This window comes from Rhinoraja longicauda, chromosome 27 (genome assembly GCF_053455715.1).
Source record: "Rhinoraja longicauda isolate Sanriku21f chromosome 27, sRhiLon1.1, whole genome shotgun sequence".
Classification (NCBI taxonomy): domain Eukaryota; kingdom Metazoa; phylum Chordata; class Chondrichthyes; order Rajiformes; family Arhynchobatidae; genus Rhinoraja; species Rhinoraja longicauda.
Window position 1 is genome coordinate 32,318,312 of NC_135979.1, and position 22,173 is coordinate 32,340,484.

At 49.4% G+C, this 22,173-nt stretch overlaps 1 protein-coding gene across 5 annotated transcripts in view; it reads right to left on the minus strand.

The window, feature by feature from the left end:
* LOC144606735 (angiopoietin-2-like) overlaps positions 1–22,173 on the minus strand; it is a 270,755-nt gene that overhangs the window by 31,796 nt on the left and 216,786 nt on the right. For all 5 annotated transcript variants that reach the window (XM_078423068.1, XM_078423071.1, XM_078423067.1 and 2 more), the window contains one exon: positions 5,196–5,297. In XM_078423068.1, coding sequence (XP_078279194.1) covers positions 5,196–5,297 — 102 coding nt within the window. The remainder of the gene's footprint in view (positions 1–5,195; positions 5,298–22,173) is intronic.

Below are 22,173 nucleotides of genomic sequence, written 5' to 3' on the forward strand. Positions count from 1 at the left end.
ACGTGCAAGTGGCAAAGTGCTGCCTGGGTGTGCTGTCAAGGACAGATCACATCCTGCTGCTAAGATTCTAAGCAACTAGTTTGAGGCTTAGTTCAACCATTATTCAGAAATATTACACCCCAGGAATACAGCCTGAAATGCGAGTCTCGATTTTGTGGTCACGTCCTGTAGTGTGACTCATGTAAGGCTAAATCAACACTTGAAACTGCTTGCCAACCTTTCAACAGTGTGAAAACCAGACAGCAATTACTGAATATTTGAATACTGTACAAGAATGTTATTCCTGGATTTGTATTTGTTAAATGTTTATTTTAGTGTTTGATTTTTTGAACCATAAAAATATTCAGTGAAGACCACAATCAAAAGACTCACTAACTACAAAATCAGGGGTGAGTTAATTAAATCTCCACCTAAGTTAAACAAACACTTTGGGTTACCTTAAGTTTAAGGCACCCTCCGTGACCTGGTTGAGATTAATGTTTAAAACGCATCACAACTTTCCTTTGCCCTTCCTCCTTTTAACATAACATAACATAACAAAACTTTATTGTCACTCGGCACAACACCGAACGAAATTTCAGCAGTCACAGCAAAAAAAAAAGAAAAGAACACAGGACACACGACCCCAACACAAACATCCACATGGAGGCAACAAAACTTCCCCTCTCCTCCCCCCGCACCCACGGACAGACAGCTCGACCCCTACCGAGGCAACCGACACGCACAGCCCCCGCAAGGGGATGGAAGGCCCCCCGGCCGAGCCGCTGCCCATCCTCCTGAAACGTCCCGCGGCCGCACCGGGCGATGTTAAGTCCAGCGGCCGAGCCGCACCGGGCACCGAAACGTCCCGCGGCCGAGCCGCACCGGGCACTGAAACGTCCCGCAGCCGAGCCGGCGATGTTAAGTCCAGCGGCCGAGCCGCACCGGGCACCGAAACGTCCCGCGGCCGCACCGCACTGGGCACTGAAACGTCCCGCAGCCGAGCCGCGCCGGCGATGTTAAGTCCCGCAGCCGAGCCGCGCCGGCGATGTGAAGTCCCGCAGCCGAGCCGCGCCGGCGATGTTAAGTCCCGCAGCCGAGCCGCACTGGGCACTGAAACGTCCCGCGGCCGAGCCGCGCCGGCGATGTTAAGTCCAGCGGCCGAGCCGCGCCGGGCGATGGAAGGCCCCGCGGGCGAGCTGCGCCCCGGGGAAGAGACCTAATAAAAGAAAGGTTTCCCCCGCCCCACCCCCCCCCCCTCAACCTCAAAACTCACATGCTTCTGCTCCTGACTATTTCTGTATTAATGTTCTCTTCGCTCCGAATGCTTTTCAACATTTCATGCTTCACAAAATACTTGTTTCACTTCAAACGAAGGAAACACTACTTCAAACCTCTTCATAAGTTCAGAAGTCATAGGAGCAGAAGTAGGCCATTCGGTCCATCGAGTCTACACCACTATTCAATCATGGCTCATCTATCTTTCCCACTCTATCCCATTCTCCTACCTTCTCCCCATAACCCTTGACATACAAACATAGAAAATAGGTGCAGGAGGAAGCTATTTGGCCCTTCGAGCCAGCACCGCCATTCATTGTGATCATGGCTGATCATCCACAATCAGTAACCTGTGCCTGCCTTCTCCCCATATCCCTTGATTCCACTAGCCCCTAGAGCTCTATCTAACATTAGCAAATTTGCAGAAGACACAAAGGTGGGTGGCAATGTGAACTGTGAGGAAGATGCTATGAGGTTGCAGGGTGACTTGGACAGGCTGTGTGAGTGGGTGGATGCATGGCAGATGCAGTTTAATGTGGATAAGTGTGAGGTTATCCACTTTGGTGGTAAGAATAGGAAGGCAGATTATTATCTGAATGGTGTCATGTTAGGAAAAGGGGATGTACAAGGAGATCTGGGTGTCCTAGTGCATCAGTCACTGAAAGGAAGCATGCAGGTACAGCAGGCAGTGAAGAAAGCCAATGGAATGTGGCCTTCATAACAAGAGGAGTTGAGTATAGGAGCAAAGAGGTCCTTCTACAGTTGTACAGGGCCCTAGTGAGACCACACCTGGAGTACTGTGTGCAGTTTTGATCTCCAAATTTGTGGAAGGATATTCTTGCTATTGAGGGCGTGCAGCGTAGGTTTACTAGGTTAATTCCCGGAATGGCGGGACTGTCGTATGTTGAAAGACTGTAGCGACTAGGCTTGTACACACTGGAATTTAGAAGGATGAGAGGGGATCTTATTGAAACATATAAGATTATTAAGGGGTTGGACACATAAGTGGCAGGAAACATGTTCCCAATGTTGGGGGAGTCCAGAACCAGGGGCCACAGTTTAAAAATAAGGGGTAGGCCATTTAGAACAGAGATGAGGAAAAACTTTTTCAGTCAGAGAGTTGTAAATCTGTAGAATTCTCTGCCTCAGAAGGCAGTGGAGGCCAATTCTCTGAATGCTTTCAAGAGAGAGCTAGATAGAGCTCTTAAGGATAGCGGAGTCATGGGGTATGGGGAGAAGGCAGGAACGGGGTACTGATTGAGAATGATCAGCCATGATCACATTGAATGGTGGTGCTGGCTCGAAGGGCCGAATGGCCTACTCCTGCACCTATTGTCTATTGTCTATTGTCCATTGTCTAACTCTCTTTAAATTAATCAAGTGAATTGGCCTCTACTGCCTTCCGTGGCAGAGAAATCCACACATTCACAACTCTCTGGGTGAAAAGGTTTTTTCTCATCTCAGTTTTAAATGGCCTCGCCTTTATTCTTAGACTGTGGCCCCTGGTTCTGGACTCCACCAATATTGGGAACATGTTTTTTTCATCTAGCTTATCCAGTCCTTTTATAATTTTATACATTTCTATAAGATCCCCTCTCATCCTTCTAAATTCCAGTAAATACAAGCCTAGTCTTTCCAATCTTTCGTCATATAACAGTCCTATACTCTCTTTCCCTTTAACTCCATCCTTGTATTTCCAATTTGTCTCCCCCCCCCCCCCTGACTATTTAGTTTAAAACTACCCGCGTAGCAGTGGCAAACCTGCCTGCCAGAATGCTGGTCCGCCACCTGTTAAGGTGCATCTCGTCCCTTTTGTACAATTCACCCTTACCCCAAAACAGATCCCAGTGGTCTAAGAACCTACATCCCTGCCCCCTGCACCAGCTCCTCAGCCACACATTCAGGTCCTGTATCTCCCTGTTCCTACCCTCACCAGCACGAGGAACTGGAAGCAAACTGTAGATGACCACCCTGGAGGTCCTGCTTTTCAGCCTTCTTCCGAGCTCTCTAAAGTCACGCTGCAGAATCTCTTTCCTCTTCTTCCCGACGTTGTTTGTGCCGACATGCACTACCACACCCTTATGGATGCTCTGCACTTAGTCCGTGACGTCCTGGATCCTGCCATCAGGGAGGCAACGCACCATCCTTGAATCCCGCTTGTTGCCGCAGAAACCCCTGTCTGTACCTCTCACGATGGAGTCCCCAACTACCACGGCTCTGCCTGACGTCAGTCTCTCCGGCTTTGCTTCAGCGCCACGTTTTGCCTCGCAGACCTGTCCGCCGCTCAGACTGGCAGTGTCTTCTGTCCCGACAGCTTCCAAGTGGGTGAACCTGTTTTCAAGGGGTACAACCCCTGGGGTCTCCTGTACTCCAAGCCTCCTTCCCTTCCTCACCGTCACCCACCTTCTCTCTTCGGTGTAAAGATCTCGCTGTAGGTCCTGTCCAGGAAACGCTCATTTTCCCGGATGATCCTGAGGTTATCCAGTTGCCTCTCCAGTGCCGCAACATGGTCCTTCAGGAGCTGAACCTGGACACACTTTCCACAGTTGCAGCAGCCAGAGGCAGCAGCGGTGTCCCAGACCTCCCACATCCTGCAAACATCACACGGAATCAGCTTACCTGGCATTTCTTCACTGCGTCTCACCCTCCATCTTTTGGCGTAGTCTCCTCCCTCAGCCTCCTCGCTGTAGACTCTCGAGCCAAAGACTCGCACTTTACTCACAAGACTCTTGAGCCAAAGACTAACACCTGTACTCATCAAGTATCTGTCAATTTTCACCTTGAAAACACCCAATGACGGCCTCTACAGTTGTCTGTGGCAATGAATCCACAGATTCACCACACTCTGACTGAATATATAACTCCTCATCTCTCTTTCTAAAAGTATGTATTTTTATTCCCATGCTGTTCCCTCTGGTTCTAGACTCTCGCACTAATGGAAACCAGTTCAACTCCGGTTTGCTATTTATGCTCTTGCAGTGAAGGCTTGTTTTGCTGCATAGTATTTTCTTTTCTCGCAGAATTTATGTGTAACTTAAAAATAATTTTTTTGTGCCTGCCAGATCCAAAACGACCAGCGATCCCCGCAAATTAACACTATCCTACACACATTAGGGAAAAAGTTTACATTCACCAAGCCGATTAACTTACAAACCTGTATGTTATATCTGCACATTTTATGTACATTTTTGAGCCTATCAAATATCCTCCTAAATGCTTTTATCATATCTACATAGACAGGAAAGGTTTAGAGTGATATGGGCTGAACACAGGTAGGTGGGACTAGAGTAGATGGGATATCTTGGTCAGCATGGGCCAGTTGGACCGAAGGGCCTGTTTCCATGCAGTGCGTCTCTATGACTACTTCCACCAACATCCAGGCAATGTGTTCCTGGCACCCACCACTCTCTTTATAAAAGTCTTGCCCCGAACATTTCCGTTAAACCTTCCCCCTCTCATTTGCCATGTCCACCCTGTGAAATAGGCTCTGACTGTCTACCTTTAGTTAATTTAGTTCAGTTTAGAGATACAGCACGGAAACATGCCTTTCAGCCCACCGAGTCCATGATGACCAGCGATCCCTGCACATTAACACTATCCTACACACACTTGGGACAATTTACAATTATGCCAAGCCAATTAACTTACAAATCTGTATGTCGTTGGAATGTGGGAGGAACTGGAGATCCCGGAGAAAACGTAATCAGATCACGGGGAGAACTTACAAACTCGGTACAAGCAGCACCCGTAGTAGAATCGAACCCGGGCTCTAGCGCTGTAAGACAGCAACTCTATCACTGCGCCACCGTGCCACCCCAAGTTGTTTGACAGATTGTTTTCCAATATAAATTAATCACAAATCGCACTTTGTGGTAATCAGTTATTATTACTTTCCGAGTCATAATTATTATTTTTAAATAAAGTAAAATATTTCTTACTGATTTGTATTCCTTCCAGTCCCGGTGGAATTCCACGTTGCCATCTTCCCGATGTTGGAACACCGTCCACCCACCTCCACTGGTCTCCATGTCACAGAACACCTGCAGACAGGAAGAAGGACAGTCGCGGTTCACAATGCATTCCTTCATCAACAGCTCCGCAATGCACTTCCATCAGTCTGACAATACCTTAAACCCCCACAATGCACTCCCATCAGTCTGACAATACCTTAAACCCCCACAATGTACTTCCATCAGTCTGACAATACCTTAAACCCCCACAATGTACTTCCATCAGTCTGACAATACCTTAAACCCCCACAATGTACTTCCATCAGTCTGACAATACCTTAAACCCCACAATGCACTTCCATCAGTCTGACAATACCTTAAACAATCATTCGGTAACGTCAATACATTTTTGATAAAATCCCTTGGTTTCAACTCTTATAAACCTCGTAAAGTGAAATATAACAAGGGGGTTTTTGGGCAGTAACAATAACTCAATAATATTCACCTTTCAGACACATGAAATTCTAAAAGATAAACATATTGCATGACAGAAGGGTTGAAATGATAAAATCACCCTGTGGCACTGTGGAGCAGCGGTAGAGTTGTGCATTACAGTCCGTGTCAGAAACCTGACTACAGGGGCTGTTTCTACATTCTCCCCGTGACCTGCGTGAGTTTTCTGCAGGATCTCCGGTATCCTCCCACATTCCAAAGATGTGCAGGTTTGTAGGTTAATTGGCTATGGTAATATTGTAAATTGTGATCAGCTGAGAAGATTGTTGGCTGCAACCTTCCCCCCATTGATGAACTGTACACTGCAAGGGCCAGGAAGCGAGTGGGCAAGATCATCTCTGACCCCTCTCACCCTGGCCACAAAATCTTCGAAGCACTTCCCTCTGGAAGGCGACTCCGGACTGTCAAAGCAGCCACAGCCAGACATAAAAACAGCTTTTTTCCCGTAAGTACTAGCTCTACTCAACAACCAAAAGTCTGTCGTCTCTTTTTGCTCTGATTTATTTCACTCACATGTTTAAACCATAATGTTGTATTCTTAATGTTTTAATCATATCATATCATATCATATCATATATATACAGCGCGGAAACAGGCCTTTTCGGCCCACCAGCGATCCCCGTACATTAACACTATCCTACACCCACTAGGGAAAATTTTTACATTTACCCAGCCAATTAACCTACAAACCTGTACGTCTTTGGAGTGTGGGAGAAAACCGAAGATCTCGGAGAAAACCCACGCAGATCACGGGGAGAACGTACAAACTCCTTACAGTGCAGCACCCGTAGTCAGGATCAAACCTGTAAAGCAGCAACTCTACCGCTGCGCTACCGTGCCGCATGTAAAGCATGTTTTATGCTTTATTCTTAATTGTTTACTGTATGTCTGTGTTGTTATTTGCAAGTGGAGCAAAAAGGCAGATTCTTTGTATGTGTACATACTTGGCCAATAAACTTATTCATTCCTTCATTCATAGTGTTAATGTACTGGGATCGCTGGTCAGTGGGCCAGAAGTTAGATAATAGTTAGTTTAGTTTAGTTATACAAGCTACGTTGTAGTCACCAAGGTCATATCTTCCATATAGGCCCTGATTGGAGGGAGGTGCAGCCTGTCCTGTCGTGTCCCCGCCGGCGACCCACCGTGATGCTCTAATCACTGGCTCCATCGCGATTGTTAACACTAACGGGGAAATATTACACCCTGCCATAATGCCCATCTCTAGTCTCTGCCATGCTGCCGCAACGTCTGCTGTACTAAAACACATTCGGGCATCTTGGAAATATGTTTTCACTAAATTTACGATTGATCCTGGAACTCTAAAGAAATCAAAAGCACTCCAAATAAGACAATGTGGCACTATAAGATCCCCACTCATCCTTCTAAACTCCAGTGAATACAAGCCCAGTCTTTCCAATCTTTTCTCCATCCCAGGGATTAACCTCGTGAACCAACGCTTCCGCAAGAGCCGTTTACTCCTACTCTCTGCCAACCAATTCTCTATCCATGTCAATACCCTACCACGAATACCATGTGCTCTAATTTTGCTCACCAACCTCACATGTGGGACCTTATCAAAGGCTTTCTGAAAATCTAGATACACTACATCCACTGGCTCTCCTTCATCCATTTTACTTGTCACATCCTCAAAAAATTCCAGAAGATTAGTGAAGCAGGATTTCCCCTTCATAAATCCATGCTGACTTGGACCAATCCTTTTACCGCTATCCAAATGCGCCGTTATTACCTCTTTAATAATTGACTCCAGCATCTTTCCCACCACTGATGTCAGGCTAACTGGTCTATAATCCCCGTTTTCTCTCTCGCTCCTTTCTTGAAAAGTGGGATAACATTAGCTACCCTCCAATCCACAGGAACTGATCTTGAATCTATTGAACATTGGAAAATGATCACCAATGCGTCCATGATTTCTAGAGCCACCTCCTTGAGTACCCTGGGATGCAGACCATCAGGCCCTGGGGATTTATCAGCCTTCAGTCCCATCAGTCTACCCAACACTATTTCTCGCCTAATGCAAATGGCATTGAGAGCATTACCATATAACATATAACATATAACAACTACAGCACGGAAACAGGCCCGTTCGGCCCTTCCAGTCCACGCCGACCACTCTCCCTGACCTAGTCTCATCTACCTGCACTCAGACCATAACCCTCTAATCCCCTCTTATCCATATACCTATCCAATTTACTCTTAAATAATAAAATCGAGCCAGCCTCCACCACTTCCACCGGAAGCCCATTCCATATAGCCACCACCCTCTGAGTAAAGAAGTTACCCCTCATGTTACCCCTAAACTTTTGTCCCTCAATTCTGAAGCTATGTCCCCTTGTTGGAATCTTCCCCACTCTCAAAGGGAAAAGCCTACCCACGTCAACTCTGTCCGTCCCTCTCAAAAATTTAAAAACCTCTATCAAGTCCCCCCTCAACCTTCTACGCTCCAAAGAATAAAGACCCAACCTGTTCAACCTCTCTCTGTAGCCTAAGTGCTGAAACCCAGGCAACATTCTAGTAAATCTCCTCTGTACCCTCTCCATTTTGTCGACATCTTTCCTATAATTTGGCGACCAGAACTGCACACCATACTCCAGATTCGGCCTCACCAATGCCCTGTACAATTTTAACATTACATCCCAACTTCTATACTCGATGCTCTGATTTATAAAGGCAAGCATACCAAATGCCTTCTTCACCACCCTATCCACATGAGATTCCACCTTCAGGGAACAATGCACAGTTATTCCCAGATCCCTCTGTTCCACTGCATTCCTCAATTCCCTACCATTTACCCTGTACGTCCTATTTTGATTTGTCCTACCAAAATGCAGCACCTCACACTTATCAGCATTAAACTCCATCTGCCATCTTTCAGCCCACCCTTCCAAAAGGCCCAAGTCTCGCTGTAGACTTTGAAACTCTACTTCATTACTAACTACACCATCTATCTTAGTATCATCTGCATATTTACTAATCCAATTTGCCACACCATCATCCAGATCATTAATGTAAATGACAAACAACAGTGGACCCAACACAGATCCCTGGGGCACTCCACTAGACACTGGCCTCCAACCTGACATACAATTGTCAACCATTACCCTCTGGTATCTCCCATTCAGCCATTGTTGAATCCATTTTGCAACCTCACTATTAATACCCAACGATTTAACCTTCTTAATCAACCTTCCATGTGGAACCTTGTCAAATGCCTTACTGAAGTCCATATAGACAACATCCACAGCCTTGCCCTTATCAATTTCCCTGGTAACCTCTTCAAAAAATTCAAGAAGATTAGTCAAACATGACCTTCCAGGCACAAATCCATGTTGACTGTTTCTAATCAGGCCTTGTTTGTCCAAATAATTATATATATTGTCCCTAAGTATCTTTTCCATTAATTTTCCCACCACAGACGTCAAACTAATAGGTCTATAATTGCTAGGTTTAACTGCCCAACAGGTTGACATCCTTGTATTATCAATGCCAAGTGGCCTATTGCTATTCCATGTTAGGGTTCCACGTGAGGGCTGATTAGTACAATGAGTGCAACCTTACACTAGGAATTAGTAGGGAAAGGATGCATGATTTGGTTGTACTCGTACTGTAATGATTTGACTGGATAGCACACAAATAAAGGTTGTTTCATGCATCTTTGTTACAGGTGACATTAATAAACCAACACCAATACCACACAGTGCTTCAGTAACTCGTGTTTTCTCCGAGATCTTTCGGTTTCCTCCCACACTCCAAAGACGTACAGGTTTGTAGGTTAATTGGCTGGGCAAATGTAAAAAACTGTCCCTAGTGGGTGTAGGATAGTGTTAATGTGCGGAGATCGCTTAGCGGCACGGACCCGTTGGGCCGAAGGGTCTGTTTCTGCGCTGTATATCTAAATCTAAAAAAATCTAAATCTAAACTCAGTGGGCCAGGCAGCATGTCTGGGGAACATGGATACTCTACATATTTGGCCGGGACTCTTCTGCAAACTGATTGTAAGATTGTATAGGGGAGAAGCTTGAACAGTGGTGGAGCAAATCAAAACCTAGTGAGTGACAGGTGGGTACAGGTACAGGGGCAGAGGGGGGGTGGTGATTGGCAGATATTTGGACAAAGGCCGGAGATTAAAAGAAGACAATGGGCTGTAAGGTAAGGAGAGAAGTGGAGTGAAACGTGAAGCCAGAGGAAGGGATTATGGTGGAGAAAACCCATTCACTTATCACCTATCACTTGCCAGGCTTTTTCTCGGCCTGACCCGCTGAGTTACTCCAGCATTTTGTGTTTTTTTCTGTAACCAACATTTGCAGTTCCCTGTGTCTGCAATACTGAAATTTGCATTTTCACCAGAGCTTACAATGCCTTGGCAATTCAACTGCTTATCCATTTGCTCCTTAATTTGATAATTTGCATACTTTATACATTCATGAATGTTTCACTGAAGCAAAACTGGCACTGACAAATACATTTCCTGTTCCTCTTGTGCATCAAAACGTTCAGTTCAGTGCCAGAATTTGCAATAATGTGCACTCGGCATTAACCTGTGACGATGTCTTACATACTGCACAGTCTGGTTCACATCAACCTGACAGAAGAGGTTAGAAGCTGGCATGAGTCTCTAAAGCACAGCAATACAAGCCCAGCTGGAACTTGTACCCTGATTTGTGGCCAAGCAACTAATTATTCCCTTGGAGACCAGTCTTGCAGAGTGAACACATATGGTGCTGGTACAGAGCCCTCAGCAAATGGAATCGCAGAGTTCAGTGTGCTGAGGAATCTACTTGGTGATGTAATACTTCATGTTGAAGTATTAAGAGAATCCGAAATGTTATAAATATTAAGGGAAAAAATCATAATTGGAGAGTGAGGCCCCTCAGATACTTACCTTTGGAGCCACGGGAGATGGCAAAGTCCGTAATGAATAATTCTCATCTGTCTTTACCATGGAGAAAGACATGAAGACTAGGAAACTTAGGAAGGTTTGGAGATTTATTAAGGATGGTATTACAGTCTAGTAGTTGCTGGACCATCCTAAGACGTATGAAGTTAGATAAATCTCCTGGGCATGATAAAATATACTCAAGAATGCTGTGAGAAGCTTAAGAAGAGGAGTCCTGCTGAGATATATGAATCATTGTTAGACATGGGTGAGGTGCAAGGGGTAGCTGATGCTTTGCCTCTATTCAAGAAGTCAAGTCAAGTCAAATTTATTTGTCACATACACATACACGATGTGCAGTGAAATGAAATTGGCAATGCCTGCGGGTTGTGCACAAAAAGAATTACAGTTACAGCATATAAATAAAGTGAATAAGTTACTATTAGTGTCGACAAAAATTTAGTCTCTGGGGTTATAAAAGTTGACCGTCCTGATGGCCTGTGGGAAGAAGCTCCGTCTCATCCTCTCCGTTTTCACAGCGTGACAGCGGAGGCGTTTGCCTGATCGTAGCATCTGGAACAGTCCGTTACTGGGGTGGCAGGGGTCCCTCATGATCTTGCTTGCTCTGGATCTGCACCTCCTGATGTATGGGTCCTGCAGGGGGACGAGTGTAGTTCCCATGGTGTGTTCTGCCGAACGCACTACTCTCTGCAGGGCTATCCTGTCCTGGGCAGAGCTGTTCCCAAACCAGACTGTAATGTTGCCGGACAGGATGCTCTCTACAGCCCCAGAGTAGAAGCAATGAAGGATCCTCAGAGACACTCTGAATTTCCTCAGTTGTCTAAGGTGGTAAAGGCGCTGCTTAGCCTTACCCACCAGTGCGGCAATGTGCGTTGCCCACGTCAGATCCTCTGCGATGCGGACTCCCAAGTATTTAAAACTGCTCACCCTATCCACAGTAGACCCATTTATCTCCAGTGGCGTGTACGTCCTTGGATGTTTAGCCCTTCTGAAGTCCACAATCAGCTCCTTTGTTTTAGTGACATTCAAGAGGAGGCTATTGTCCTGACACCAGAGTGCCAGATCAGCCACCTCCTCCCGGTAGGCCTTCTCATCGTTGTTGGAGATCCGGCCCACCACCACAGTGTCATCAGCAAACTTGATGATGGAGTTTGAGCTGAACCTGGCCCCACAGTCATGTGTGTACAGGGAGTACAGTAGGGGGCTAAGGACGCAGCCCTGGGGGGATCCTATGTTCAGGGTGAGGGAGCTAGATGTGTGTTCCCCCATCCTGACCACTTGGGGCCTGGCAGTGAGAAAGTCCAGGACCCAGGCACACAGAGGGGTGCTAAGCCCCAGTTCCAGCAGCTTCTCAACCAGTCTGCTGGGGACTATTGTGTTGAATGCTGAACTAAAGTCAATGAACAGCATCCTCACATAGCCCCCCTGGCTGTCCAGATGAGAGAGAGCGGTGTGTAGAACCTGGGAGACCGCATCATCCGTGGACCTGTTCGGACGGTATGCGAACTGTAGTGGGTCCATGTTGCGAGGAAGGAGGGTGCAGATGTGCTTCTTGACTAGCCTCTCAAAGCATTTCATGACAACCGAGGTGAGGGCCACCGGTCGGTAGTCATTTAAACACGCTGGAGAGGCATTCTTTGGCACCGGTACAATTATGGATCTGCAAAGAAAAACTGCAAAGAAAAACAAGGGCTGCAAAGAAAAACCTGGGACCATTGAGCCTAACATCTAGACCGGTGAGCCGAACATCTGAGGAAGGAGAGTTACTAAGACTCTGAGAGATAAGATATACATGCATTTGGAAAGGCAGGGGTTGATTTGGAATAGCCAGCGTAGTTTCGTGCATAGGACTTAGTGAGACGAATTTGATTGAGTTTTTTGAAGTAGAAACCAAGAAAGTAGTTGAGGGCACAATCAGGTAGTTTAATAAACTTCTGCATGGAAGGCTGCTCCTAAAGGTTAGATCACATGGGATACAGGGGAAGTTAGCTAACTGGATACAGAATTGGCCTCATGATAGGAAGCAAAGGGTAGTGGTGGATTTTTTTTTACCTTCCAAGCCAACAGTATGAACATTGAATTCTCCAATTTTTTAACTACATGCCACTGTAACCTTCCCCCTATCCCTTCTTTCCCCATATACAATTCCCCTATTCACCCTTAGCCCCTTCTCCCCTATGCCCCACCTAGACCCATATACAATTCCCCTATTCACCCTTAGCCCCTTCTCCCCTATGCCCCACCTAGACCCATATACAATTCCCCTATTCACCCTTAGCCCCTTCTCCCCTATGCCCCACCTAGACCCATATACAGTTCCCCTATTCACCCTTAGCCCCTTCTCCCCTATGCCCCACCTAGACCCATATACAGTTCCCCTATTCACCCTTCTCCCCTATGCCCCACCTAGACCCATATACAGTTCCCCTATTCACCCTTAGCCCCGTCTCCCCTTCTCCCCTTCTCCCCTATGCCCCACCTAGACCCATATACAGTTCCCCTATTCACCCTTCTCCCCTTCTCCCCTATGCCCCACCTAGACCCATATACAGTTCCCCTATTCACCCTTCTCCCCTATGCCCCTATGCCCCACCTAGACTCGCGTCCATTTCTCCCTTCTGCCTGCATCCCTTCCTCCAGTTTAACAATTCCCAACTCTTCGATATTTGTGTCTCACAACCTTTGTCTTTTCATCTCTGGCATTTGACTAACCATCTGCCCAAAATGCCACCTTTCCATGTTCTCCAGAGATGCTGCCTGACCCACTGAGTTACTCCAGCACTCTGTGTCTTTTTTTTAAAACCAGCATCTGCAGTTCCTTGTTTCCAGACTTTGCTAAGATTTGAAGGAATGTGTGCCATACATGGCCAAATGGGTCTCACTTTGATGGGGCATCTTGGTCAGCATGGACCAGTTGGGCCAAAGGGTCTATTCCCATGCTGTATGACTCTTACATTTTTTCGGTACACAGTGACACAGTGATTGTAAGATGAGAGATTCTCAGAGAACTAGATCTATGCTTGATGCTTTGAAAAGCAGGATGATTTAATTACGCAGCTGTCAGTGGAAGGCAGATATGATTTTGTCTCAATGCTTTCCAGCAACTTTCCCTCCAGTTCTACAATTTAGCTCACCCCAGCACCTCATTGTCAATCCCCTGCCACCTCCAAGCCAGCTTGAAGTATTTCTGTTTAAAAACAGATCCTCTTGTTTTTATGTGATTTCTTGACTTCAGTGTTTGTGTCCACTCAGCAAGGGGAGATTCCACCCCGAGCTCTGGAATCACCTCGCCACTCACTTGTTCCCTCATACGCATCATCACCTCCAGACCACACCTCATACACATCATCACCTCCAGACCACACCTCATACGCATCATCACCTCCAGACCACACCTCATACACATCATCACCTCCAGACCACACCTCACACGCATCATCATCTCCAGACCACACCTCATACACATCATCACCTCCAGACCACACCTCATACACATCATCACCTCCAGACCACACCTCATACACATCATCATCTCCAGACCACACCTCATACACATCATCACCTCCAGACCACACCTCATACACATCATCACCTCCAGACCACACCTCATACACATCATCACCTCCAGACCACACCTCATACACATCATCACCTCCAGACCACACTTGCGGTCACCTGTCGCCTTATACAGCGTAGTTAAAAACCATGTCTGATAACACATCCTACAAGTGCCTTGGGCTGCTTTGCTATCTCAGTGAAAGTAAGATTTGTTAGATCTTGATTAAACAGATTAGTCTTCAGCCTAGGAAACCAATACTCTGTGTTAAGGTGTAACATACATCATGTCTGTTGGACTTTGCTTCAGATGCTTGGCGCAAGAAACCTCAAAGGAACTGAAATTCAGAATTAGAAGTCACAAATGTAAAAGTTAGCATTTATAACCCAAGTCAGGACTCCCTGGACTCATAAATCTCAGAATGTGATTTCAGGAACTAGCACCACTCCTATAAAGAGCTTTGGGAGGTTTTATAGGAAAATAACTGCAGATGCTGGTACAAATCAAAGGTATCACAAAATGCTCGAGTAACTCAGCAGGTCAGGCAGCATCTAGGAGAGAGGGAATGGGTGACGTTTCGGGTCGAGACCCTTCTTCAGACTGATGTCAAGGGGCCGGGACAAAGAAAGGATATAGGTGGAGACAGGAAGACAGTGGGAGAACTGGGAAGGGGGAGGGGGGGGGGGGGGGAGAGAGGGACAGAGGAGCTATCTAAAGTTAGAGAAGTCAATGTTCATACCGCTGGGCTGCAAGCTGCCCAAGCGAAATATGAGGTGCTGTTCCTCCAATTTCCGGTGGGCCTCACTGTGGCACTGGAGGAGGCCCATGACAGAAAGGTCAGACTGGGAGTGGGAGGGGGAGTTAAAGTGCTCAGTCACCGGGAGATCAGGTTGGTTAAGGCGGACTGAGCGAAGGTGTTGAGCGAAACAATCGCCAAGCCTGCGTTTGGTCTCGCCGATGTAGAGAATTTTGACATCTAGAGCAGCGGATACAATAGATGAGGTTGGAGGAGGTGCAGGTGAACCTCTGTCTCATCTGGAAAGACTGTTTTGGTCCTTGGATGGTGTTCAGGGGGGAGGTAAAGGGACAGGTGTTGCATCTCCTGCGGTTGCAGGGGAAAGTGCCCGGGGAGGAGGTGATTTGGGTAGGAAGGGACGAGTGGACCAGGGAGTTATGGAGGGAATGGTCTCTGCGGAATGCAGAAAGGAGAGGAGATGGGAAGATGTGGCCAGTAGTGGGGTCCCGTTGGAGGTGATGGAAATGTTGGAGGATAATTTGTTGGATACGCTGGCTGATGGGGTGGAAGGTGGGGGATTCTGTCCTTGTTACGAATGGAGGGAGGGGGAGCAAGAGTGGAGCTGCGGGATATAGAGGAGGTCCTAGTGAGAACCTCATCTATAATGGAAGAGGGGAAGCCCCGTTTCCTGAAGAATGAGGACATCTCTGATGCCCTAGTATGAAACACCTCATCCCGGGCGCAGATGCAGCGTACACGGAGGAATTGGGAGTATAGACTTTTTGGGAGTATAGACATTTTGGGAATATAGACTTTTTGCAGGAATCAGGGTGGGAAGAAGTGTAGTCCAGATAGCTGTGGGAGTCAGTGGGTTTGTAGTAGATGTCAGTCACTAGTCTGTCTCCTGTGATGGAGATGGTGAGATCCAGAAACGGTAGGGAGAAGTCGGAGATAGTCCAGGCATATTTAAGAGCAGGATGGAAATTGGAGGTGAAGTGTATGAAGTCAGTGAGTTCTACATGGGTACAAGAGGTAGCACCAATGCAGTCGTCAATCTAGCAGAGGTAGAGTTCGGGGATGGGGCCAGTGTACGTCTGGAACAAGGATTGTTCGACGTACCCGACAAAGAGGCAGGCGTAGCTAGGGCCCATGCGAGTGCCCATAGCTACGCCTCTGGTTTGGAGGAAGTGGGAGGAGTCAAAGGAGAAGTTGTTGAGGGTAAGAACCAGCTCTGCTTGGCGGAGGAGAGCGTTGGTAGATGGGGATTGGCTGGTTCTACGGTCGAGGAAGAAACGGAGGGCTTCGAGACCATCCTTGTGGGGGATGGAAGTGTAGAGTGACTGGACATCCATGGTAAAGATGAGGGAGTGGGGGCCTGGGAACTGGAAGTTATCGAGGAGATGGAGAGCATGTGAGGTGTCCTGGACGTAGGTGGGGAGGGATTTGACCAGGATGGAGTCGAGGTAGGTGGAAATAAGTTCGGTGGGACATGAGCAGGCACAAATAATAGGTCTGCCGGGACAGTTCTGTTTATGGATTTTAGGTAGAAGGTAAAATCGGGCCATGCGGGGCTGGGGAACAATAAGGTTGGAGGCATTAGAGTGTAGATCGCCGGAATTGGTGAGGTCAGTGATGGTGCTGATGATAAAGGTCTGGTGTTTGTCGGTGGGGTCATGGTCCAGGGATTAGTAGGAGGAGGTGTCTGAGAGTTGTCGTCTGGCCTCGGTCCGGTAGAGGTCAGCACGCCAGACTACCACAGCACCTCCCTTGTCAGCAGGTTTGATGACTAAGTCCGGGTTGTTGCAGAGTGAGTGGAGGGCTGTACGTTCAGGAGGGGAGAGGTTAGAGTGAGTCGGGAGTGGAGAATTTGAGGCGTTTAATGTCCTGCTGGCAGATGGAGATGAAAAGTTCTAGTGAGGGTAGTTGGCCAACCGGGGGGGTCCAAGAGGAGGGGGTCCGCTGGAGACGGGAGAAGAGGTCATCACTGGGGGGGGTGAGGACTCCTTCCCATGGAAAAAGGCTCAGAGGCGGAGGCGGCGGAAGAAGAGCTCCACGTCATGGCGGACCCGGAACTCGTTGATGTGGGGGCGGAGGGGAACAAAGGTAAGGCCTCTGCTGAGGACAGACCGTTCGGTGTCTAAAAGGAGGAGGTCAGGGGGGATGGTGAACACCCGGCAAGTGTGGGGGTTGGGTCGGAAGAAAGCGGGGGGGGGGGGTGGGCGGAGGTGGAGGCGATGTATGGTGAAGGGGTGGTGGGTTAACAGAGCAGAGGGGGGCATGAGGGGAGAAATCTTAAAAGCTTTCAATGTAATTTCCTGTGAATCTCAGTGGGTCAGAATGCAATCACAGTAGATGGCCGGCTGCATACAGTAGTTCTTGCAACTGGCAGCATTTTATCAAACATTTTCAGGAATAAGAAAGCGCTCTTGTTATCAATGCAAAAATACTGGAAAGCTCCAACGTACTACTTGTATTTTTTGTCTCATCTATACATTTACAAATCTTCCATCTATTTCAAAGACAAATATTTAATGCTCAACATCAGAAAGACGAACCTTCTTCATGTGGGGAGTGGCCAGAACCGCCAGGGAAGAGGGTGAAGGGGGAGACCCAGTGGAACCCTTGCTGAGGTTCCCTGTAGGAGGGGGTGGGCAGTAGGACCCAGCGGAGTAAAATCCCACGCTGTGGGACTCTGCCTGGTGGGGGCTGTGAGCCCAGCGCGGTGCCAGTGGGCCCAGCGCGGTGCCAGTGGGCCCAGCGCGGTGTCTGTGGGCCCAGCGCGGTGCCCGTGGGCCCAGCCCGGTGTCTGTGGGCCCAGCGCGGTGCCAGTGGGCCCAGCGCGGTGCCCGTGGGCCCAGCGCGGTGCCAGTGGGTCCAGCGCGGTGCCAGTGGGCCCAGCCCGGTGTCTGTGGGCCCAGCCCGGTGTCTGTGGGCCCAGCGCGGTGCCAGTGGGCCCAGCGCGGTGTCTGTGGGCCCAGCGCGGTGCCCGTGGGCCCAGCCCGGTGTCTGTGGGCCCAGCCCGGTGTCTGTGGGCCCAGCGCGGTGCCAGTGGGCCCAGCGCGGTGCCCGTGGGCCCAGCCCGGTGACGGTGGGCCCAGCGCGGTGCCGGTGGGCCCAGCGCGGTGCCAGTGGGCCCAGCGCGGTGCCCGTGGGCCCAGCGCGGTGCCCGTGGGCCCAGCGCGGTGCCCGTGGGCCCAGCGCGGTGCCCGTGGGCCCAGCGCGGTGCCCGTGGGCCCAGCCCGGTGCCCGTGGGCCCAGCCCGGTGCCAGTGGGCCCAGCGCGGTGCCCGTGGGCCCAGCCCGGTGTCTGTGGGCCCAGCACGGTGCCCGTGGGCCCAGCCCGGTGCCCGTGGGCCCAGCACGGTGCCCGTGGGCCCAGCCCGGTGCCCGTGGGCCCAGCCCGGTGCCCGTGGGCCCAGCGCGGTGCCCGTGGGCCCAGCACGGTGCCCGTGGGCCCAGCCAGGTGCCTGTGGGCCCAGCCCGGTGCCGTGGGCCCAGCCCGGTGTCCGTGGGCCCAGCGCGGTGCCCGTGGGCCCAGCCCGGTGTCTGTGGGCCCAGCGCGGTGTCTGTGGGCCCAGCACGGTGCCCGTGGGCCCAGCCCGGTGTCTGTGGGCCCAGCGCGGTGCCCGTGGGCCCAGCCCGGTGTCCGTGGGCCCAGCGCGGTGCCCGTGGGCCCAGCCCGGTGTCTGTGGGCCCAGCGCGGTGTCTGTGGGCCCAGCACGGTGCCCGTGGGCCCAGCCCGGTGCCCGTGGGCCCAGCACGGTGCCCGTGGGCCCAGCCCGGTGCCCGTGGGCCCAGCCAGGTGCCTGTGGGCCCAGCCCGGTGCCGTGGGCCCAGCCCGGTGTCCGTGGGCCCAGCGCGGTGCCCGTGGGCCAGGTGGAGCTGCGGCCTGTTGTTGGTCCCGGGGGCCGGGTGCAGCAACGGCTGCGACCTGCTGCTGGGTGGTGGAGCGGCGCGGGTCGGCACGGTCGCTGGGGGAGGCCCGTGGGGGACTAGAGCCCGAGTAAGTGGCGGTCAGCCCGGTCAGCGGATGGCCGGGGAGGAAGCGAGGGTCAGCGGCAGCGGTGGTTGTAGCATCCTGGACGTCGGCGGCAGCGGCGGCGAAGAGGTCTGGGAGGTCAGTGGCAGCGGCCCCGGGGAGGCGGTGGAGGTCGACGGTGGCAGTAGGCCTTGGAAGTTGGCGGTGGCAGCGGTGTTAGCCCTGGGGAGACGGTGGAGATCGGCGGTGGTGGCGGTGTTAGCCCCGGGCAGGCGGTGGAGATCGGTGGCGGCGGTTGTAGCCTCAGGCAGGTCCTGGAAGTCCGCGGTAGTGGCCCCGGGGAGATGGTGGACGTCGGCGATGGCAGCTTCGGTGTCCAGAGGCGGTGAGGATCGGTGCTGCTCCTCGTTGCAGCAATGGCGTCGTGGGACTCGGCCCCGTGGTGTGCGGGCCGGCGGCACGGTCCAGCGGTGAAGCTCTGGGCCTGCGGGCGGTCGAGTCGCTGCCGAGGAGTGTCGGTGGAGGCAGCGGTCTGGAGGCGAGCGAGTTTGCAAGTCTTGCTGGAGTCCAGGTAGGCGAGGAAGCGTGTGTCGAGGGCGTGGATCCGGCGTAGGATGAAGTATAGTTGGGGCCCGTTGCAGGTGTGGGTTAGTGAGGCCCGGGGCTGTGGGAGAGTCAGAGAGAGGGCCTGCTGGTGCCGGCACATCCCAGCCAGGGTACAATGCAGGGCACGGAAGGAAAATTGTAGGGAAAAGCGGTAGATAGATTGTCGGAGCCTGTAGTCCGGGTTGGGTCTGAATTGGGAGGCCTGGAACGGAGCTGGAAACCGTGAGGCAGAAGATGGAGGCTCAGGCAAGTCCCAAGGAAGCAGATGTGGCTGTGGTAGCGAGTCTGGGTCAAGATGTGGTCGTAGAGCAGGAGGGCAGGAGAAATCACAGAGGGGGAGCAGCGAGAGAGCATGTTGCTAAACTCTCGTCGAATAGAGGAGGAGAACTTCTTCAAAGTGGACATACCTTGAGGAGAAATTGCAGTGGAGCAACAAGGAGTGGGCGGCACGGTAGCGCAGCGGTAGAGTTGCTGCTTTACAGTGAATGCAGCGCCGGAGACTCAGGTTCGATCCTGACTACGGGTGCTGCACTGTAAGGAGTTTGTACGTTCTCCCCGTGACCTGCGTGGGTTTTCTCCGAGATCTTCGGTTTCCTCCCACACTCCAAAGACGTACAGGTATGTAGGTTAATTGGCTGGGTAAATGTAAATTTTTTTAAAAATTGTCCCTAGTGGGTGTAGGATAGTGTTAATGTGCGGGGATCACTGGGCGGCACGGACTTGGTGGGCCGAAAAGGCCTGTTTCCGGCTGTATATATATGATATGATATAAGTTGTGTAGGAAAATAACTGCAGATCCAAAGAAAGCAGATGTGGCCTTTGGGAGGTTTTAACTAGATTCTATCTGCTGTATAAATAAGCCTTGAGTAAAACAATTCCCTTACTCAGTAAGCAATGGTGTATATCTAAGTTTCAATTATTTCAGTCTATCAATTTTGATACTATTTTTCCAATGAATGCTATTCCAAAATTCTAATAGTTCAGTTAGCCTATTTAAAAGCTTTGAAAATAAGATGGTAACTTTCTTACAGTCACAATATTAAAGATAGCAATCACATCAACAATTACTCTTTATGGAATCATTTGTTATGCTACATGCAATTATTCTACATGCAAAGACCATTTCCAAAATTCTTTAATTGGCTACATGAACTGCCATTGATTTGGAATAGAATGAATAGAAAATATATATAACCATATAACCATATAACAATTACAGCACGGAAACAGGCCAGTTTGGCCCTTCTAGTCCATGCCGAACACTTTCTCTGGCCTAGTCTCATCTACCTGCTCTCAGACCATAGCCCTCCAATCCCTTCCCATCCATATACCTATCTAATTTACTCTTAAATAATAAAATCGAGCCTGCCTCCACCACTTCCACCGGAAGCTCATTCCATACAGCCACCACCCTCTGAGTAAAAAAGTTACCCCTCATGTTACCCCTAAACTTTTGTCCCTTAATTCTGAAGTTATGTCCCCTTGTTGGAATCTTCCCCACTCTCAAAGGGAAAAGCTTACCCATGTCAACTCTGTCCGTCCCTCTTAAAATTTTAAAAACCTCTATCAAGTCCCCCCTTAACCTTCTGCGCTCCAAAGAATAAAGACCCAACCTGTTCAACCTCTCTCTGTAGCTTAAGTGCTGAAACCCAGGCAACATTCTAGTAAATCTCCTCTGTACCCTCTCCATTTTGTCGACATCCTTCCTATAATTTGCCGACCAGAACTGCACACCATACTCCAGATTCGGCCTCACCAATGCCTTGTACAATTTTAACATTACGTCCCAACTTCTATATTCGATGCTCTGATTTATAAAGGCAAGCATACCAAACGCCTTCTTCACCACCCTATCCACATGAGATTCCACCTTCAGGGAACAATGCACAGTTATTCCCAGATCCCTCTGTTCCACTGCATTCCTCAATTCCCTACCATTTACCCTGTACGTCCTATTTTGATTTGTCCTACCAAAATGCAGCACCTCACACTTATCAGCATTAAACTCCATCTGCCATCTTTCAGCCCACCCTTCCAAAAGGCCCAAGTCTCTCTGTAGACTTTGAAAATCTACTTCATTATTAACTACACCACCTATCTTAGTATCATCTGCATACTTACTAATCCAATTTGCCACACCATCATCCAGATCATTGATGTAAATGACAAACAACAGCGGACCCAACACAGGTCCTTGGGGCACTCCACTAGACACTGGCCTCCAACCTGACATACAGTTGTCAACCATTACCCTCTGGTATCTCCCATTCAGCCATTGTTGAATCCATCTTGCAACTTCACTATTAATACCCAACGATTTAACCTTCTTAATCAACCTTCCATGTGGAACTTTGTCAAATGCTTTACTGAAGTCCATATAGACAACATCCACAGCCTTGCCCATCTCAATTTCCCTGGTAACCTCTTCAAAAAATACTGGAACTGGAAAACAACAGTGGCCTAATTTCACTAAAAACAGAATGTATTAAAGGCTCATCAAATCAGATTGTTAAATAGACGCAAATGTGAAGACACGGCACAGTGAGCACTTTTTGGATGTGACTGGTGCAAAGATTTGCTTTTAATTTGACATTGGACATCTATGGCATATTGGTTACTTGCTGCAAGGTAAAAGAGATGATCGATTTTATGATGGCAATG